The following is a 21141-nucleotide window of genomic DNA, read 5'->3' on the forward strand; positions in this document are numbered from 1 at the left end:
AATTTCATGTCAATTTATATAACACGTAAAAGGCTTCACCTCAAACAGCAATATATTCACATATGATTCTGGTAATCCTTTAATGTCAATTTATATAACACGTAAAAGACCTCACCTCAAACAGCAATATATTCACATCCCGACTGTTAGGTCGAGCGGCAAGCGTTCGGTCGAGCAGAAACCGAGCTTTACTCGAGTCGAGCGAGCAAAAACCGAGCTATTGTCGAGCTAATTTAAATAAAATATAATTATATTAAATATATATATATATTATATAAATATATATATTTATTTATTATGTCAAATAATAAAAAATTAAAGAATCGTGTAAAACTTTTCGTTTCGAGTTGAATAAATACTTCTCCGTGTGAGGATAACTCTTAAAATTGTCAACCTAATTTTAGATTGATTATTATATTGAAAAACGAAAAAGGTTGGGATTAAGGAGAAAGGGGAAAAAAAAAAAAAAGAGAGAGAGAGAGAGAGAGAGAGAGATGCGGGCTTCTGGGGGGCGGGCCGTCGCCATAAGGCAGAAGTGGCAAGCGTGCGAGGGCCGTCGCGTAAGAAACGGCAAGCGTATAGAGCCGCCTTGAGGCCGTGGCCGCGAAAGTCGTCCAAACAAGAAGCAGAAGGTACTAGAAGTAGAAGAAGTAGAAAAAAAAGGAAAGAGAAAAAGAATACCAAAAAAAAGTCGTCTTATATTACCTAAAAGAAAGAGTACACTAAAAAGAATGTCTTTAAATCCATCTAGCATGTGGCGAGTTGAAGGAGGGGCAGCTCGTTTTGTAAAAACACTCGGTGTCAAAGCTCGGCTAGTGCTCTCGGCTTCTGCTCGGCTGGAACTTGTGAAAGCTCGGCTAGAGCTCGACCGAGACCGAGCGAGCTCAAGCCGAGCAACTGCCGGGCTAGAAATCGCATGGGCGCAGAACCTTGACGACATTACCATCACGTCGAAGACTTACAAGAACGCGAAGGCTTACAATGTCGATAATTAGACAAAAGCCAGTAAAATACGTTATGGTTTAATAGGGGTTGAAATGGCAAACTAGAGTATGAAAACTAGGTGAAAACCGCGTGAGTACTAAACCTTAACGACTTCACCATCAAAACAAGAATGCTAACTTTAGCCAACCAAAACATCAAGAACGGACAGGAACGGTAAAGTCTTTTTTGATTTAAACAGTTGAAAACACAGGGTAAGACATCTAAACTATGCAAATCTCATTAAAATATGCTGTTTACGAAGAGAATTATCAAAAAAAAGCCAATTCAATGCACCAAAAATAAAAGACGAACAAAATTAAATTCGTCCGATTATGAGATGCTAACATAGATTGTACGTAAGCATTGTGAGACCTCCGACGTTACACGGATGTCCATGGACTAGAGTTGCAGAGGGTAACAGAAATGCTCCTTTTTAATATCATCGAAATCTACGACGCTCATGACACAAAGAAAAAACCGCAACATTTTGATGGAATTCAGCCTATATTAATTGGTACAGTAATTGCAAAACCTCCTTGTTTGACTTCTATAATAGGCAGTAACATACATATGCTGTTATCTCAAAGAAAGACGTTAATATTGTGTAAATTGGACATAATCAGATCAATTGGTACGGTTGACACGGTGATTAGTACTCTCATTGTAGAGATGATGGTAAAACTAAATCATTTTATAAAGATTTTACTGGTTGGTTGGTAATGACGTAGTAGTAAGTAGTTACTGTTAACTTTCACAAAAAATAGTACCCGTCGGCTATGTGTCCTGTCTATGAAGTTTTTACAATTCTTATATTATCGAGTCTGATAGATAAAGTACTTGGGACACTCCAAATGGTGCGACGGCAAATAAAACCTTACGGATATTCCACAGGTTATTGATAATTTGACAATTCGTTTAATTAAACAAATGAAAAAATCGTAAGAAAACCAAAGAACTCGCTTTCAGATATGCTCTCTTGAATGCTTTACTAGAGTTAAAAGGATAAATTATTAATGACGAGCCACGTCACCATTTTCAGAAGCCGAACATTGGAATACAACGTACAAAGGAATCTCGTCGATGAAGTACGATTTAACAACTTCAAATCCTGTCAGAGGTCTATGAGGTAAGACCCTGGGATAACACCACCGTAGTATTGACCTATTACCGACGTAAGGTGCAGAAGGTACAGAGGAAAAAGGGACATGACGTAAGTTAGTAGTGACTAGGAAACATACCAATTAATGAGACATCTTAAAGGGAACAGTTCTTCATCTTTCCGTATTGTTCGGTCTCCAACTTGAATTCATTCAAGATTAATTAGAATATAGAAAGTTTCAGAAGAGATATAAAAATCGTAAAACGGGAAGAGAATAACAAATAACCAGGTATAATAATTACCTTCTTAGAGATCACGTCGCATTCCTCATCTAATATGCATTAAACCCAACGTTTCACGTACTTATGACTTTAACCACTAAATATGACTCTTATCAAATTTAACCGGGTCCTTAAGTTGTTTAAAACACAGACAGATTTTATAAAGAAAGGATAGAGATCATACTAATAAACGACCGTAGCTCGGTACGTTGAATGTATTGACAAATCGTTTAATAAACAATAAGAAAAGACGATTTTAGTTTATACAAATACACTACTCCGAACATCGAATACGAGATAAAGTACCTGGAGATAGACAAATTACGATATAAAGGACATCTATCGTGACTAAAACACCACATGTACTTTCAAACTATCCAGGCGATACGAAATACCCAAATAAGTAGGTAAGTCTTCATTGACTCGTACTTATATCAATCCAGACTAATATATGATATTACACATAGTTAACCAGATGGTGTACGACGAAAATCAAGTTAGGGTAATTCGAAAGTACACCACTAGTAAAATATAAAAGGGAACCAAGTGTCATAAAGAGTATTCGTACTAATCAAGTGTAGAAATGGGAATTCATCCAAAACTTGAACTCAAGAAGAACAAGAAGTAAAACTTCCTAGATTTAAAAAAAAAAGAAAAAAGACAAAAGTAAAAGTGTCCTGTTCAGGTCTTGAAGATGATTTAGGTCATTCTTAAAAAAAAGGCACTAATAAGTCTTCGGTCAAACGAAAATAAGAGAATGAATGCCGTAGAAAATGGAATTACAAGATAGGTATAGGTATAGATCGAAAAGTATTAAAGAGGAATATGGAAGGAGCAACAGGATAAGGATATGAACGGTCAGGATCTGATAAGTTATCATAGTAATATATTTCATCCTTTTAAGTTTGTCAAATGTTGAATACAGTTATAGAAAAATAAAAACAATGTCCAAAACTATACAGCTTTACTCCGGCTCTTCACGAACTATCTTTGAAGTTAATTGAGATAGGCATATTCGTACTTCCATTAAACCTACGAATAAAACTTGTTGTACATAAACCAAGAGTTGTTTTCAACGTATTAACACGTGTAAAAAGAATACTTTCTGCCAAGCCGGCCGACTAACTTAAGTGAAATAAAAAAATCTGGAAAGTTATCTTTATAAATGTCATGATCTCTCCGAGTGTTTATAGTATGAAGATTAGGTTACTTTTCCGATCCGGCGGTGTGGCGGATTAATGACCTGACTAGCGTTGATCTTTCTCTTAGACAGATCGACATACTAGGGTGGTGTCTTAGATTGACTATACTATGGTTCACAGTTAAATGTACGGATATAAACCACGTTTAATACCTTTCAACTGTGGTGAAATCTGAACAGGACCTAGATTGGTATCTCTTCAGGATTCTCTTGTTTCTTGCTTACGACCTAGGGGTATAAAACTATTGTTCGAAGAAATACTAATAAACTATAACCTATTACAGGTAAGAGAAACAACGCTCTAAACCAGAAGTAATATTACGTTGTCAAGAAACACTTAATTGGATTACCTGTCGTTTGTATAAAAGTACACTTTGGATAAAAGTATAGGAGTAAAAAAAAAATTAAGTGTCCATTTTGTCCGTCTACTCGAACTTTTGTATGAGCGTTTTTTTAAAGAATCTAAAAATAGTTACTCCCGCCTCCGTAAGGTTCAAGACTCCTCCTTTGGTCATGTCCACCAACGTATTACCAAGTCAAGTTCTAATTAATAAGAGACAACGTATAGTCTAATGTAAGAGTTTAAAAGAAACGAGTCTAGTGTAAGAAAAATGTTAAACTACATCACCGATTGATTAACATTGTTATTGTTCCACTATATAATAGAGAAAAGTCCCGATGCTGTATTCAAAGGATTATTGTTTGATGGTAACACTCCTGTACGTGTTCGTGTTCGAATATCTAAAATAGCACGTTAAATACCTCCATTTTAGAGAAAGTCCCGATACCGTTTTAAATATCTAAAACAGCACGTTAAATACCAATAAAAGGACTATATATTGGAAACCATTTATTGCTAGTAGTACAAGACGTCGGAGTAGATAAATTCGACAAGCATCGTAGACGACAAGTAGAACAATTGTAACAAACTAAAGACTAAGACATTTTAAGTCCTGTAACTGTTCCTCTAGTCGCTCAACTTTGATAGTCATTTGTGCGCTCCGGCAGATCACCGCTGTCTTAAAGACTTCGTCAAATAAACTTCGGATTACCTTAACTTTACATAACACGCCGTAGCGTGTTCATGGGGTAGCCTATAAGGAAAATAAAATCATCGGGGTCGACTAACAGAAGACACTTCTAGCGATATATAAATAAGCAGCGAAAAAACGCGTATAATAAAGGAAGAAACAAAGCGGAAAAAATTCATTAAATGAGTTGTCACACGACAACTAATGACCGAACAAATGACAAACCTCATTTCATTAAGACTTTTAAATTAACAGTCACTTAAATGAAACTATTCCTCCCATAAGTCAAAGTGTATTAACGTTAAGCTGAACATTTAATACAATCCAACCACTGTCATTTTTGTAACTAGAACAGTAGCTGCCGCTACTGTAACTCTTCTACTAGAAACGTGCTTTTTGCCGAACGTTGTGAAAAACTCCCGTTCGACAAAAGTTGTTTAACTCGGGTGTCATTACGTCGTCTAGAGACACTGTAAGAACGTTAGCTAGACGTCAACGTTCTTAACTACAAAGATGCGCCAAATATCGGCCGAATACTAATGCCGGGTTTAGACTCTTTAATATACTGACGTTGTTATTAGTCGTAATTTGTCAATTTCAGGTAAAGTATCAAAACTTCACGGGTACGCTTGATCATTATTGATTATTCGTGTATTGTTACTTAACCGTGTATTATTGTTGTACATCAAAATTTTGTATACCTTGAGTGAAAACCAACAAGTGGAGATGATTACGTTTAAGGTGTTCTTCGTTTGTAAGAATGTTGTTTCTACCTATGTTAAGTGTTATAGAATTTACTAGCGCGTGTAGCAGCGGTCTCCGTAATTGTCAACGGGCCTTTCCTTTCTTTTTTCGTCACCTCATTATTGTTACAGCTAGTGTTAAATTTCTTCGTTAGTCTTCAATTGTGAGTTTTGTTTATTGTTTTTTACTTCTTATCTTCTGTATTACTAGGAGTATTTTGTTTTTATTTGTTAGTAGATTGGTTAAAGGAGGTAAGCCACGCTGGGGCTAAATAGAGCTCGGGCCACGGCCTGTTAGAGTTCTTTACGTCCTTGACCCCGGCTAGTAGGAGAAGTACTACGAAACGCCAGCGTCTGGGCAAGCACGGCAGTCAAAGCCCGTTGAGATTTGAACATTCCCTCAGCTGATGCAGTAGTACGACCGTAAGAGCGGACATCAGCTCCCACTATCAAACATCGAGTACCCACAGCTATTAAAGAACTCCGTACGAGACAGTAGGCTCTTACAGTTACGCATTCGTAGGCGAAATTTAAACTATTTAAATACCCAAAGCTAGCTAACTAAACAGTTGTTTATCTGACATATTGTTTGCTTTTTAAAAATATGTGCAGATTTTGCACCAAGTACATGGTATATACGTAGACTCATACACCTACACACAAAATAAATAATTCTTGTATAGCATAAGTACATTAAAATAACAATAGAATACGCTTGACGGATCCGTTGGCGGATAGTGTATACGTGATACACTATGGAACTCGCGAACATCTAGGCAATAGGTAAGTTTGTGAGGTTACCAAAAAACAAAGATTGCCTACTGTATACTTTAGCGTAAGAGAACAGGTGTAAAAGAAAAGTTTTCCTAGAATTCTTAGGTTTGATCCTTTTTACTTAATCTAACACTTTTTTTATACATGTTGGGATTGTTTTGCTAACGTCCAATCTTTATGTTTAAAATGTCGTGTATTAGATTTCGAATTTCATAAATGGCTTGGTTGTTTCAGGCTGATTCTTTTCTTTTCCGTAATCCATTCTTAGTCTCTTTATTTGACCACGAAACTGAATGAAGTTCCTGGGTAGGTTCCATTCACTGTAATAAATGTACAACTAAGTACAGGTCTAGTCGAGAAGATCCGACGTTCAAAGGTTGTTGCGTCCTTTTCAATCACTTAAAGCTTATTTTCTCCTAAATAGTTGTGCTATTCTTTTTTCTTTTCGCATATGGTGTTCAGGGTCGGATCTTATAACCCGTCCCAGAAGTTCGAACTCATAAGATATCACAGTGGATTTATCGAACCGCATTAGTACCAGTATCGACAAGATTCGAATTTGGGACCTCAGGTACCAACCACCAAACTCTTTGTCATTTGCTCTAGGAACGATCGGTATTAGGATAGAAAATTAGATCCAATAAATATATATTTCAAATCTTAGAGACTTAATTTTATTTTATTTTTTTCTCACAAACTATTATTCTCCTCAGTAAACAAAGATGGATATCTATGTAAGGAGGCCATGCTCTTATTTTAGGAGTACTCAAAATTTGATCAACCTTCCTGTTTGAAGGAAAGAATGTTCACGAGTATAAAATACAACAACATTACAATAGACACATTTGCATCTTCAGTTTATTGGGGAAGATAAATAAAATTTGGAGTTGTTGGAGGAAGCTAGTAATTGTGTCGATCGACGACACGATAATCTCCACCTTCTTCGTTTAGTTATGTTGGAATTAGAGGGCAATAAAAACTTACAATCTGAATAGCCAAATCGAAGTTGAATCGGATTGCTTATTTTACTAATCTTTTTGGACCGTCCTTATGTTGACGCTTCTCATTTAATGATCAAAGCTTGCCTACTGTGGCAATGTGCAGGGTTCCAATGAATCACTTTGAGCAATTCTTATCGCGATGAACTCGCAATCCAAAAAAGTAGTTACCAATAATCGCCACAGGAACACTGGCCATCCTGAAAATGATGAAACCGCTTGAGGTCTCTCAACACAATCTCCCTCCCATACAATTCGCTCGCGAACTTCATCAGAGAATGGCAATCCCCGCAAACTCTGAGGTTCTTCACTATTCTGATGACGACTTCTCCCTTCGGAGCGCTCAGAAGCCCGAGAGCAAGTGCGAGCTTCTCGCTGTGGCATCCCAAAGAATCCTCCTTATCCTCTTCCTCGATGTTATGAAGCACCCACTCCGTATTCGGCTCGTATCCCTTCTCTCTTGCCTTAACTTCGAGCTCCTCGAGCTTGCAATATATGTCTTTGCTACGAGGGTGTGATCGGTCGCCTGCCACGAAATTGTGGGCCTTTCCCTCTAACTCTATGCAACTCCAACCAGGCGCCTTCTCGACGCCCCGGTCCTTCATACTAACCCTCACCTTCTCAACATCCTCCCATCTCCCAGCCCCCGCATACATGTTGGACAGGAAAATGTAGCTACCATGATGGCTCGGCTTCAGTTCGAGAAGCTTGTTTGAGGCAAACTCGGACATCTCTACATTTTTGTGGGCTCGACAGGCCGTGAAGAGCGCACCCCATACCACAAAGTCGGGTTCGACGGGCATCGATTTGATATAATCAAGAGCTTCCTCGAGCCGCCCCGCCCGTCCGAACAAGTCCACCATGCAAGTGTAGTGCTTCACGGTTGGCTCGATCCTGTACTCCTGTGTCATGGTATCGAAAATCTCGAGCCCCTTTTCGACCTTGCCCGAATGCGAGCACGCCATCAATACGGCCAAGAAGACCCCTTCGTCCGGCTCGATGCAAGAGCACTTCATGTCCTCGAAGCACTGAAGAGCCTTCTGCCAATGTCCGTGCACCGCCCACCCCATTATCATCGCGGTCCAGGTGAGAACATCTCGCTGGGACATTCCGTCGAACACCCTCCCTGCGCAATCGATCCGCCCGCACTTGGCGTACATGTCGACGAGAGCAGTCCCGACGGCGCCGTCGGCGCTGAAGTTATTATCCCTGACGTAGTTGTGAATCCGGATGCCGATCTCGAGAGCCCCCATCCTCGCGCAGGCCGAGAGGGCGGCCGCTGGGGCGAACTCGTTCGGCCGACGCCGAGGCATCATGGCCTCGAAGGCGCGCACGGCGCGCTCGTTGTCGCCGTTCCGGGAGTATCCGGCGACGGCGTGGTCCAGGAGACGACGTTTCTGGCGGGGCATTCGGTCGAACAGGTGGGCGCGGCGGCGACGCACGCGCCGTGGTGGAGCAGTGCGTGGAGGAGGTGTTCCAGAGGCGAGGGTGCGGCAGGGCATGGCGCGGAAGGGCGCCGGGCGGGGAGGTCGCCGAGGTGGGAGAGGGCGGAGAGGGGAGACGTTCCAGAGGAGGGGTTGGAGGCGCGGTGCAGAGCGGGGTTTCGTCGAGACAGCTGGAGGCGAGGCGGGGGAGCGAAGGGAGAGGTATGGGCGTGGGCCGAGGGAGGTGCGACGAAGGGGTCAAGGTCGAGGGCGCGGAGGAGGGCGCGGCGTGGAGGGCGCGGGCGGCGCGGCGGAGGCGGCGGCCGCGGAGCGGAGGGAGAAGGGGAGGAGAGGCGGTGTGGGGGGAGGAGGGATAGAGGGAGAGGGAGCGGGGAGGAGCGGAGGAGGCGAGGGAGAGGCGAGGGTGGCGGCGGAGGAGGTGGCGGCGGAGGAGGTGGGAGTGGATCTGCTTCAGTAGAGGAGGGGAGCTGGAGCAGGCGCGGATGAGGCCGAGGAGGTCGCGCTCCCACGAAACACGCGGCGGCGGCGGCGGCGACGGCGAGATCATGAAGCAGAGTGCGCGGACTCGTTGCGCCGCAGTTGCCCGGCCTCGTCTAAGTATAGATTTGCAGTGCAGTGCAGTTGCAACTACGTCAATCAAATAGTCTTCTGTTACGTATATTTGTGCTTTACACGAAAAAGTACGATAAAAAAATATTTATTTTATATATTGTGTTTTATATATCAGTCTTATTAAAAATCGCAGAAATATATTTCTATATATTTTCGTTCCAGTTCTATTTTATCTAATATAAATATGATTTTATAAGTTCTTTGCTTTTTGGCCAAATAAATAGTAAAAATGAACGAACTTTAATTTCATAACTATAAAAACAAACGGTTTAAGGACGAAATAATCTTCACTTAAACTGTAGTTATTTGAAATTTTGAACTCTAATAATTGCAATGTATTTGTCACTAATATATTCTAACTACTTATAATATACCTTTGTAATTACTTTTAAGCTTTATTCGTATAATTATTTACTTTTTTAAAAAAAAAGAGAATTTGAGTCACGACATTACTATGATAATCATATCATCTTAATATTTGATAGGCATGACCTGTTTCGATGGACACTTAAATTCTTATCTCATTACCTGTAATTACCAAAGCAATGGAGGAAGGGGAATTACTAAATATTTCCATTGATGAGAGTCTTTTAAAAAAAAAAAAAAAAATTGCTCTTATAGATTATATGCTGGTGCATAATCATATGGAAGTATTGTAGATATTTGATTAATTTATACACATATTTTACAAATACTAAGTAGAGTAAAAGAGTAGACACAAAAATTAGAACTTGCAAAGATTAGAAAGTCAGAGTAAAAGTTCATTTTTACCAAATTCCAAAGTATTAACTGTTAAACAATAAAACATTATATTCCCTTTATTTGTACCATAAATTTTATTTTTAAATTATTTTTATTTAATGACAGATACTTAAAATAAAATTATTAAAAAAAATCAAATATAATAATATATGTATTTAATTATAGATTGATAGAATACAACTAAATTTTAATTATGTTACATGATGTGATGTAGGACCTGCTGAGATATCTGTATTTTTGTTTTTTATTTATTTCTTTACTGTTTATATTGTAATATGTAAATAGTTTGCGATAAAATTGGCTGAACATACTGACCGTATCTAGCGCAAATGGCAAAGGACTTGATGATTGGTATCCGAAATATCGAGTTTGAATCCTAATTGATTCACATATTCAGCTAAGTTTGAAGCGGATAACATGCAACCTATCTCAGAACAAAAAAAAAAAAAAAAACTTTGCTGAACATAATTTTTCTTCCAATTTCTATTCAAAAAATAAATTTAAGAAAACTTCAATTAAATTTTATTTTTTATTTATTTTTTTTCACTCTACAAGTAAGAACCCTCTCTAGAGGGAAAGGTATAAATCCCTCCAAAGAAAAGAATGAAGTGAAAGAGAAGAAAAGTGTTGGTGTTTCCTCTGATTAAGGAGAAATGTAGAGCCTCTCCTCACTAATGCGACTCTTTAAAAATCCCATGTAGTAGTAATCTCTTGGGAGAGGCTAAGAAAGAAGAGATCTCGATCCCCCCCTTCTCTGATCTCACAAGTTTTTCACAATCGATATGTAAGCATCTCAAATCATATTTAGGTTTCGTTTGGTATCGCAGTTGTTTTTTCAATTTTTTCAAAAAAAATTACAGGTAAAATTGTGTTGACCATTTTCATTTTACTACTGTGAAACAGCTGTTATGCTTTAAAAGTTTAAGCTTGTCGAGAACGGTGTTTATATATTTTTTATATTTGACACCCCGTCATGTTTGGGCTCCAGACTTTTTACAAGATTCATGATAACGTGAACTTGAATTAAAATAGAGGAAATTAATAATGTTAGGGGCATAGCATAACTCGAACTCATAAACTCTTGCTCCGATACCATGCGAAACAACTGATATTTTTTTTATATTTAACAATCATCCAATTTTTCAATTTATTTGATTTGAATCAGTCGACGACAATACTCTGACATTAATATCTGAATGCGTAGTTAGTATATTGCATGCAATTATCGTAACTGTAGGAATTGAATTATAGTTTTAAGTTGTCTCCACTTGATTTATTTATTCATGCATTATCCTTTTTTATTTTTAATGTTTGTAGGCTAGTAGCAATTTCTTGTAAATTTTGTTCTATTTGATTTTCTTTTCTTTTTTCTTCCCTGTTAAATTTTGTAGTTGATAGATGGCCGTCCCGGAAGTCGACAAAGTCATGCTTCGGCAACTTGAGTTGATGGGATTTCCGACGGCCCGCGCGACCAGGGCACTTCATTCTTCTGGTAATCTGTCCTGCTGTTCTTTCTCTGTTTAGCTTACTCTTCTTATTGCTGCTTGTGATCATACACAGTACACTGCAGGATTCAATTTTGATTCTTAACTACTTTGTGTGCACCCTTAGAAAGCTGTTTTTCTTGGTTCTTCAGAAAGTAGAAATTTATCTGTGAAATCTCAATGAAGCGGAAGTATTAAGCAAACTGTTACTTACACCAGCTGCAAAAGATAGAACTCATGTTATAGCTTGAAATTGCAGATACTTAAGGAAGGTTTGTAGAGAAATGAAGATCTGCGATTTTGTTCTTGTTTTACTGTAAGGACCTACATTTTACAAAACTCAAGGGATAAAGTGTAATCGTCGGTTTATTTCTTGTCGCCTTATTATGTTCCTCTTACTTGCTGCTATTGTTTTTTCTCTTCCGTTATTTGTCTTGCAATAAAAGAATGCTTGTGCAGACGCTACCTTTGTGCGTTACCAATCAGATTATCTTCATTCGTGGTGCTATTTCAGGCAATTGTAGTATTGAGGCTGCCGTAAATTGGGTTATTGAGCATGAAAATGATCCGGATATCGATCAGATTCCGCTGGTAATAACATTATTATTATGAATTCTCTGCGCTAAGTTTGGATCTCTAATTTTGTATGACAAAATTGAGCTCTCCTACTGCACATCTATACTGAACACTACTGCTCTGCATAATCCATCCTTTTATATCATTGACCATATTATAGATAAATATGTTAGAAATCGTCGAATACTTATTAATACCCCATTCATTGTTCAGGTACACCAGGTTTAGACTGAATTAGTATGGTTTAAGTGAAACCAACAAATTTTATGCTACCCCATATTAAGCGATACAAATTGAAAGAATGTATTATTATAGATCAGCTATACATTCATAACAGGTATGAATAGTTTTAACTTTTAATTGGGTCGCTAGGGAGTGTTATGTGTTCCCACTAGGGATTTTTCACTTTTTTTTTTTTGGAGAAAACCCACTAAGAAAATCTTAGTTGATTTCGCTATTTTTTTGGTGCTAGGTGCCTAAGGAAATCAAGATTGAAAGTGGAAATTCGTTATTGATTTCAGAGGAAGTGAAGCTTAAGGCGCATAAGCTACGGTCTATCCTTTTCCATCATTTTGTATTTGTTATCACACATAGAGAAAGTGCATTAACTGCAACATAGCATTTTGTTTTTTTTAATGTACAAGAAGAAACCTGCTATGATGGTATTTTAGGTCTTATAAGATGCTTTCAACACCTCGTAGATTTGAAGAAAGAGAACATTCTCTTTTTCTGACAATCTTAATCAGATTAGATCAGTTAAGTTCTGTCCATGCCAAGAAACTGCGTCTGTAAAAGTCATAATAATGATTTATAAACTATGCTAGGTGGTTTAATTGCGGAAAAAATGACCATTATGAAATCATTCGTACCGCAACCATTCGCTTGTAGTTGTTTATTAATGAAAGATGCCACCACCTCGCTTCTACCTGTCTTTGTAGAAACCAAGCTTTCAGTTTGTTTGCAGAAGGGAATATTACTAATTTAACAGTACCTCAGCTTCTGAATCTCCATATCATTTACAGGGAACAAGCTTCTCAGAAGAAATTAGATAAAAACAGATCGGAAAGAGAAAAGGAGAAGGTACTTAATTTTACTTATTCTTTCGTCCAATATCTTTCTTTTCTGATAACTAAATTTGGAAGCAAGAGACATACATTTTGTGCTTCTGTAACTCGGCCCTTTCTATGAAGGAAATAACACAATCTGCTGGAAAACTTATGGAGTCAAAGAGAGTTGAGGATGATAGTGAAAGAAAACGGTTCGTAGATTATCTTTTATCTTCTTTTTTTTTTTTTAATCCTTGTGGAAAGTTGTCTTTGATCTTAACTATATAACATTACTCAGGTGCTGTTTTGGTGTCTTCTTTTTAGCGCAGAATGAGGGCATTGCTAAAAGCTAAAGAGGAGGAGCAGAAAAGAGCAAGAGAGAGAGTTCGACAGCAGTTAGAAGATGACAAGGTCCCCTTTTTTGGCTTTCCTTCCCTTAGAGTGTGCATTACCTAAGGAAATTTCGCATACAATTTTCGAATCAGGCCAAATGTTGCACCAGTGCTTCTCTAACTCTTTAGGAGGTTTCAATTTACTGCCCAGTTTTTTCAAGTGTTACAATTGGCACCTCATCTTTCGCACATTGTGTCCATGTTAAGATCTGCATGAGTTCATCTTGGCGTGCTGTCGGACAAGAATCTTTTGGCCCATCAAATCGGCTCACACTATTTCACAATGCATATCTGACACACGAAATGTCAGAAGCACCAAGAGCCTCGTGCTGTGAATGTATAATTCATGCAGATAGACAATTTTGCAGGGCCAAATATGCAAAAATTTCAACCAAAAAGAAAAGTGTATCTCGCCTTTCATCAACGATATTTAGAATTATTTGCACATATAGACGTCATTCGGTTAATTTGAATATAGGCAGAAAGAAAGAGGAAGCTTGGCGTACCATACGAAGATTTGGGAGCTTCAAAACCCGCAACACCTCGTGTGGAAGAACAGGTGTAATCTAATGTCTCAAAAAAAAAAACAAACATTTCGAAAACTTTCGTATTATGTAATTCAATCTAAAAGTTATTTTTTTGTAATTTGATTGCAATGTGCAGAGACAGTCGCCTAGACAGTTGCCTGCTAAGCGTGTTACAAAGGCCGAACTGAGAGATTGTCTTCGAAATTTAAAAAGAAATTACAAGGTAAATCTTTGCCAATAATACTAACATTATTAGAATCAAGAAGGAAAAAGAACTTGTCAATTGCTCGAGTTATCTTAATTTTTCTTATACATTCTTGTCAATATTACTTCTTTTTTACCTTATTAACTTAGAACTAGAATCTGCTTTGCATACTGGTTCCCTGCATTAATTGTGCTGCTAAATGCACGAGTAATCTCTGAACTTTTGACAAAATTGCAATTTGAACTCGAATTTTCCTAATTCTTGGCATGTTTAATCCCTATATTTGAAGAGATCACAAAAATTCGTCGAGACTACATGGTCACACCCACTTTTTCTTTACTCTTTTCAATTGAATATTATCGTAGATATTTTTGCATGGCATTTCGTACCGTGACTACTATCTACGTTATCAGGACGACAATGCTAGAGTCAAGAGAGCCTTCGAAACGCTTCTCAAAATCATCGGAAACATTGTGAATTCTCCCGATGAGGAGAAGTTCAGAAGACTTCGACTGAGCAATCCGAAGTTTCACGTGAGCTTTCCGAATCAGAATTATCTGAACCTGCTGCTTGTTTCATGTTTTCTGATTGCTGTTCTTTTCTGCTCTGAAAAGGAAAGAGTTGGGTGTTTGAAAGGAGGTGTAGAGTTTCTCGAGCTATGCGGCTTCGAATGGATCGACGGCGACAGATACTTGTTTCTGCCGAGGGCGAAAGTCGACATGGAAGCTCTAAGATCTGCAGGATTGGAGCTTCATTCAGCTTTAACCAATCCATTCTTTGGACTTCTGTCAGTGGATGGTTACTAATTCATCTGCAGATCAACTACTCTCCACCTCTGAAGTTTCTCATGAATATGGCTTTCCCTGCATGAGTAAATGTAACACAATTACATCCACAAATGCAACTCTAATGTATCTAACTTTTAGCAACTCAAACTTATTATTAGTTGTTTGCTTAAATGTTGGTGCCTAATATGAGTAGAGATACTATGCTATCGGAAGTATAGAGGATCTGACACTTTCGACTTTTTAACCCTTAAATCAGTCCCTTTAATCATTTCTAATATTTGGATTAATACTATTACCTTGTAGGGACTATTCAACCTTAGGAGTACTATTCAACACTAGGTGGGACCGCAATCATTCCAACCGTACAATTCTTGATCCAAAAATCAAAAAATAGGAAGCATCAAATCCACTATGCTTTTGATAGTATAGTAGCTCTGCGCGCTTAATATTGCTCTTATACTTCTCTAGTCACAATTTAATTAGAATTATGAATAGGTATCATGTTTTGTAATTATAAATCCGTAGCGCAAAGGCCTCTGTACTATTAAGTTGTTTTCAATAATGCGGCTTCCAAAATTAACAATCGATTTCGTTAGATTCTGTCTGCACTATTGAAAGTATTTGGAAACAAAATTTTATTATCAAATGGTCTAAAAATTGACAATTTGAATTGTCGATGTGATGCGTTTGTGAACTAAAGGGTATAAAATAATCCAAATATGATGAAATTTTTATAGAATTTTTTTTCACTATTTAAAGTAAGTTGAAAGGTACCAACCTTAAATTCAAATCTTTTATCATTATTTTTTATGAGATTTTTATTTTTAACCGTTTATTTTTAGATCACTTGTTTGATAGGTAAATGATATCGAAAAATTACGAAATTTAGTTTTCAAATATTTTCAATAGTGTAGATCAAGTCTGACGAAACCAATCGTCGATTTAAAAGCCGCATCATTGAAAACAACTTGATAGCACGAAAGCCTCTCTGCCACCAATAGTAAACAACTGGACTCTTATAATATCTGCGCGGACAAAATAATATTTTTAAATCAGATCATTTTCACATTTTCATAAAATTATTATAATATTTAAACATGTGTATATATAGAACACCATGTATTTATAAGCAATTTGTTTAGTTTTGTATATTTGATTTAACTGGTTTCAAACTATTCTTTAAAATTGTGAATTAAGACCAAGATAATATTATTTATGTCAGATTAAAAAGTTTACAGGGATACAATCATATACAGCAAAAAGCTTTTCGTTTTAATTATTTTACTTTAAAAAAGTATATATTTTTAATGATAAGTCATAACCAGATTTAAAAGTGTGGAACTAAAGTGATATTTAATAAAACTTGAGGACTAAATTTGCAATTAACAAAGCTTTCCTTGTGTACAAAGTAATTATTATTAATTAATAACAAACCCAACACGTGATACACTCGGCCCGTGCTAACGTGCGCGGGGATAAGGACGAATCTCGAATATCGCGCCGCTAAAATGCGCCGTCCGTTTTTTTTTTTTTTTTGAAATTCAATTCGTACTTTTCGAAACCCTGCGTGCGGAGTACGCACCGCCCGCGACAACGCTGTATACGCACCCCACCCATACTTCTACTATGCGGACGATCCGGATGAATCCATCTTAACCGTTCGTTTCGGAGCCGTTCGGATCACCAACGTCCGCTCCACATCCCACAAATTCCGATCGGTGAAAATATATGAAAAGCCCCTCACCTATAGAGTATTCTAAACTTAGCCCCCAAACTCTTTTTTTTTTAAAAAATTAATTCGCGTTAAAATGTTTGTGCAATTTAAGAACTTATCAATTTTTAGCCAATGGGGATGTTTATTTTAAAATCTGATAGATAATGAAATTTGTTAATTTCGGTACAAAATTTCTGGAGTAATTCGGGGACCGTTTTCCAAAACGAATGTTGTTGAGGGGCTCTGTGCATATTTCACCCCCCCAAATTCTCGCATAAAAAGTTTCGTGCGGAAATTTTCCTGCGGGCCCCACCGGGGCGGACTTGAAAAAGTTATTAAATCCGACTCTGAAACTCGCAGTATAAAAGGAGGCGGGAAGTTGCCGGTTCGACTCGCTCCGTCTTTTCGCTTTCCCTTCGTTTTAATTAATTATTATTTAAATTATTAATTATATAATTATTAAGCGAAATCGAGTTTTTAGGTTTTTTTTTGGAGAAAATTTCGGGGAAGTAAGAAACCCTAGACGGGTGGGGAATTCTAGGGTTAGGGTTTGTGCGATTTGAAGATGTCGGGAGCGGGACAGGACGAGGACAAGAAGCCCGCGGATCAATCCGCGCACATCAATCTCAAGGTCAAAGGGCAGGTAAGGAGTTTTCCTGTTTTATTCGATTATTTTGGTAATTTTTTGAAGTTATTATGATGTGATCATGAAAGATACTAGTGAGATTTTGTTGTTGATGACACTCTTTACTCGATTCTATTTGTAATTTAGGTTCTAGGGTTCTCTATCCTATGATTGTGTTGATAATTGGGTGAAGATTGTAAATTCCCCAATTATAGTCTATTTTGGATACTGCTCAACATTTAATTTGTTTTTATTTGCATTATTTTGATCAGTGGAATTGTAAATTTTGTTGAGAATTAATTTGCATTATTTTAATTTGCGATTTGTGGTTTGTTGGCAACAAAATTCACACTTTTTTTGCCCGGAGAATGAATAGAGTCATGTAAAGTTGACAGAATTGTTGTTGATTAATCGAACGGTATCCCAATTCAAATATGTGAAAATAATTCGAACCCAAACAAATGAAGGAGAGTGAGGGATTTGGCCTTGGGGCTTCCATCTAGGAAGCGAATCCGAATAGACACTGCACATTTTTGAAGTATTGGTTTAGGAAGTATGCCGAAATTAGATAACTCCGCACTTTTGAACTCTCAGTGTTTTGCAGTTGCTTCTTTAGTTTTGTATCCTCTCCCGAGTTTAGCAACCAAATTTTCTCTCATTACTACTATCCTACTCGCTCCCTCTCTTTCTTTTCCTCTCTTACTGCCTCGCTGACATTCTCTTTCCTATCTCTTTCCTGTTTCCAACTTGAGATCTCTTGCACGACTTTAATCTTGCGTCACTAGCCTGTATACATCTATAGCATTAGATATTTGCGATACAATAGTATTTTCGGCATATTCCATTCCTGATAGTATTTGCGACTTATCCTGAAAATATTACAGTATTACCGGCCGGCATGTTCTGAAAATACTTATTAATGTTATCAGTGAACCATATTTCAATTTTGCACAGTTGAAATCCACTTATAATCTTCACATAGCATCCACTTATAATCTTATGCATTGCTCAAATGTGCGACTCTTTATGAGGTCTTTCTTCCCTTATGCTCCAATCCATCCTTTTGCTCCGTCCTCTCTTTGTTTATGCAAGTTATTAAAATTGTGGAATGATGGACAGCAGGGAACAATGTGACATTTACAAGATTCATTATCTACTATGGCCTTGTTATATCAACTCGAAAATACACAAATTTTCATCTAAAACTTGTAAATGTTCTGTTGGCATAAATTTTAGTAGGTGCATAATGTGGTATTCATTCTTTCTTCTTTTCCTTTTTTTTTTTTTTGCGTTTTGCTTTTTGCTATTTTCTTTTATTGGACTTGTTCAAAATGGGTGACTAGGTAGTTCTTGGATACTTACCATTCACCAGTACTGTTTTTTCTTCTTTTGTTCTTTTGTTGATCATGATACATGTAAGTTAGCAGTTGCTTGATTGTTTGTGCGGGCGACTTTGTGAATTTTGTTTTTGTTGCTATTTTGCCATTTGTGGAGGCGTTAAGATTGATTGAATTTCTTTCAAAGCAGGCCTTTTTTTTGGTTGGGTGAAGATTTGAGATTGGCTGAAAAGTCTTATTGCGAAGTGAACTAGCTTGTTGGAAAGCAGGTTCATTTGATTAATGTTATGTCCGTTTTAACAGGCTCTTTTTTGCAATTCACTAGGCAAAATTTTGGTTGTTATCGCAACCAAAGGAGCCAATGAGAACTGCTTAGTCAATGGTTATTGATTGTTATAATTTGTTCTTAATTATCTTTTCTTAGCTAGTGTTTGCCCAAACCCAACCCAACCCAACCCAAACACTATTTTTGGGGGGTGGGATTAGCTAAACCCACCCCTCTATTCCGGGGGTGGGGTTAGCTAACCCCACCTCTATTTAATTTTAAAATTTAAATTTTAAAATTTATAATTTGTAATGTTAAAATTAATATTTATATTTTTAAATTTTAAATTATACATTTTAAATTTTAAATTTTATATTATTTTTAATCATTTAAATTTAAATTCGACATTTTATATTTGTAACTTAAGATTTGATTTAAAATTTAAAATGTAAAATTTAAATTGTTATTTTTAATTATTTAAATTTTAAATTTGACATTTTATATTTGTAATTTTATATTTGTTAGATTTGGTTTAAAATTTTAAATTTTTAAATTTGAGATTTAAAAATATATAGATTTAAATTTTGAATTTTTTAATTGTAAAAGTTATCTATTTAAATTTTAAATTTTAAATATAAAGTAAAAAAATTTTAATTCAAATATAATAATTAGGGCAAAATTATTTTTTCTATTTATAACTACTCACTATTCTTCTTATTTCATCTTATTTGTTCAAACGCTATTTTTCTTAATTCCGGGAACAACTCAATTATCATCCAAACGCAAAATTGGTCTATTTCAGGCTTAATCCTGAACTTAACCCTATCTTTGAAATAACTAGTTCTTACTTAATCCCGAACCAAACAAAGCTTTAGTGCTAACAAATGATGCTAATCCATTATTTCCTTTAGGTATAGTGTATATATATATATGTACCTTGAACGGTGCATTTTATTTCGTTGTGGATATCCTTTCAGGACAACTTTTTGGTTATTCAGTTTGATTATTATGATACTGGTTTGGAACTTTTTTTGTAGTTTTACTTGTCTGTTACTCTCTCCTCTGAAATGTTGCTACATACAATATTTTCCCCCCTTTCTTGGATCCACAGGATGGGAATGAAGTGTTTTTTAGGATCAAGCGGAGCACTCAGCTGAGGAAGCTTATGAACGCCTACTGCGACCGCCAGTCTGTGGACTTCAATTCCATTGCCTTCCTCTTTGATGGACGCAGGCTGCGAGGCGAGCAGACCCCAGACGAAGTACTATTTTCTCTCTCTCCAACCATATTACTTTTTAACTTTTTTGAAATTAATCCCCTCATTCCTTTTCTAATAATTTAAGAAAATGTCTTGTTTGTTTCAGTTGGAGATGGAAGATGGTGATGAGATCGATGCTATGCTCCACCAGACTGGTGGAACTTCGGCGAGTGCTTAGGAGTTTACTTAGCTTCCGTCTTTCCTATGAAATAGCAAGAATATTGTAGAGAGGTAGCAAACTATAATGGATGGTTGGATCTGGACAAGTTTGTTTGATGATTTAGGTTCTTAATTGTGTATGGCTTTTAATACCGTGCCAGATATTTCTGAGGTTTATTGTGCCTCTTGCAAGATTGTGAATTGTTTGATGAATTTACTTTGGTAATCATCCATCATCACCTTCGTTAGTTTGAAGAAAGATTAGTTCTTCACCTACTCCATGTAGGTACCTTCTCATATCTGGTGATATGCTAGCATGTACTTTGGCAGATCAATCTTTGTTTGACAAATTTAAGTTGTCGGCGCATCAGCAGCGTTTTAGAGCAATCTTTTCCTAGTCTTGCAGAAGGATAGTATTTCTTTTTACCGAGTTTTAAATTCGAATTGTGCTACAGTGGTGCTTGGCTCTTTGAATGTGATTTCGCACAACGGAGTTGTGAAGTTGGTTGGAGATCCTCTCAACTATTGGGCCTTTTGGTAGTAGCAGTTGTGACTCGTCTGTAACATGATAATAGCGTATTTTCTTGTATAGACTTAAAAACTTTTGGATAAATTGAAATTGTCATTTGTGTGTGTAACATGCAAGAGCATTTGCATGTATCGACTTAAAACTTTTGGGCTCGTTCAAGTCGCTTAGCAGTAAAGTGCAACTTTTTATGGTAAGGGATTGTTTGGATTTTTGTTTTTTTCAACATTTTATTTTTAATGCAATACATAGGTCTACTGATAACAAATTGTAACATCTCCACCGGGACACCGACCGGCCGTAGAGCAA

General features: G+C 37.0%; 3 protein-coding genes across 6 annotated transcripts; 2 read left to right on the forward strand and 1 right to left on the reverse strand.

Annotated features, from left to right (window-relative positions):
* On the reverse strand, positions 6774 to 9103 carry LOC109725592 (pentatricopeptide repeat-containing protein At1g04840-like). Its single transcript, XM_020254866.1, has 2 exons — positions 8836 to 9103; positions 6774 to 8726 (listed from the first exon to the last, which is right to left on the reverse strand). Exons 1-2 carry the CDS (start codon positions 9101 to 9103, stop codon positions 7279 to 7281), a joined length of 1716 nt encoding a protein of 571 aa, XP_020110455.1. The 3' UTR covers positions 6774 to 7278.
* Positions 10578 to 15152, forward strand: LOC109718628 (UBX domain-containing protein 1-like). Of its 4 annotated transcripts, none has more exons than XM_020244965.1 (11): positions 10578 to 10714; positions 11322 to 11422; positions 11929 to 12005; positions 12463 to 12542; positions 13013 to 13070; positions 13181 to 13248; positions 13366 to 13447; positions 13907 to 13987; positions 14092 to 14178; positions 14574 to 14693; positions 14775 to 15152. In XM_020244965.1, the coding sequence occupies exons 2-11, from the start codon at positions 11329 to 11331 to the stop codon at positions 14964 to 14966; spliced, it is 939 nt and encodes a 312-aa protein (XP_020100554.1). In that variant the 5' UTR covers positions 10578 to 10714; positions 11322 to 11328; the 3' UTR covers positions 14967 to 15152. The 4 variants fall into 4 exon arrangements, with proteins under 4 accessions (XP_020100554.1, XP_020100537.1, XP_020100545.1 ...); XM_020244948.1 differs by having other exon boundaries at positions 14780 to 15152; XM_020244956.1 differs by having other exon boundaries at positions 12463 to 12536; positions 14780 to 15152.
* Positions 17059 to 20603, forward strand: LOC109720552 (small ubiquitin-related modifier 1-like). The gene is made up of 3 exons (XM_020247758.1): positions 17059 to 17305; positions 20001 to 20150; positions 20254 to 20603. Exons 1-3 carry the CDS (start codon positions 17228 to 17230, stop codon positions 20323 to 20325), a joined length of 300 nt encoding a protein of 99 aa, XP_020103347.1. The 5' UTR covers positions 17059 to 17227; the 3' UTR covers positions 20326 to 20603.

Source organism: Ananas comosus, linkage group 1 (genome assembly GCF_001540865.1).
Source record: "Ananas comosus cultivar F153 linkage group 1, ASM154086v1, whole genome shotgun sequence".
Lineage (NCBI taxonomy): Eukaryota > Viridiplantae > Streptophyta > Magnoliopsida > Poales > Bromeliaceae > Ananas > Ananas comosus.

What these genes read in the sequence shown, in the direction of transcription:
- LOC109725592 (XM_020254866.1), bottom strand. Translation starts at nt 9,103, where the DNA reads ATGATCTCGCCGTCGCCGCCGCCGCCGCCGCGTGTTTCGTGGGAGCGC. An exon ending in CCGCCTCCGCCGCGCCGCCC is followed by an intron (nt 8,727 to 8,835) that starts GCGCCCTCCACG and finishes CCTCGCCTCCAG; the next exon opens with CTGTCTCGACGAAACCCCGC.
- LOC109720552 (XM_020247758.1), top strand. Translation starts at nt 17,228, where the DNA reads ATGTCGGGAGCGGGACAGGACGAGGACAAGAAGCCCGCGGATCAATCC. An exon ending in ATCTCAAGGTCAAAGGGCAG is followed by an intron (nt 17,306 to 20,000) that starts GTAAGGAGTTTT and finishes TTGGATCCACAG; the next exon opens with GATGGGAATGAAGTGTTTTT. An exon ending in GCGAGCAGACCCCAGACGAA is followed by an intron (nt 20,151 to 20,253) that starts GTACTATTTTCT and finishes TGTTTGTTTCAG; the next exon opens with TTGGAGATGGAAGATGGTGA.
- LOC109718628 (XM_020244948.1), top strand. Translation starts at nt 11,329, where the DNA reads ATGGCCGTCCCGGAAGTCGACAAAGTCATGCTTCGGCAACTTGAGTTG. An exon ending in CGGAAAGAGAAAAGGAGAAG is followed by an intron (nt 13,071 to 13,180) that starts GTACTTAATTTT and finishes CTTTCTATGAAG; the next exon opens with GAAATAACACAATCTGCTGG. An exon ending in GATGATAGTGAAAGAAAACG is followed by an intron (nt 13,249 to 13,365) that starts GTTCGTAGATTA and finishes TTTTTAGCGCAG; the next exon opens with AATGAGGGCATTGCTAAAAG.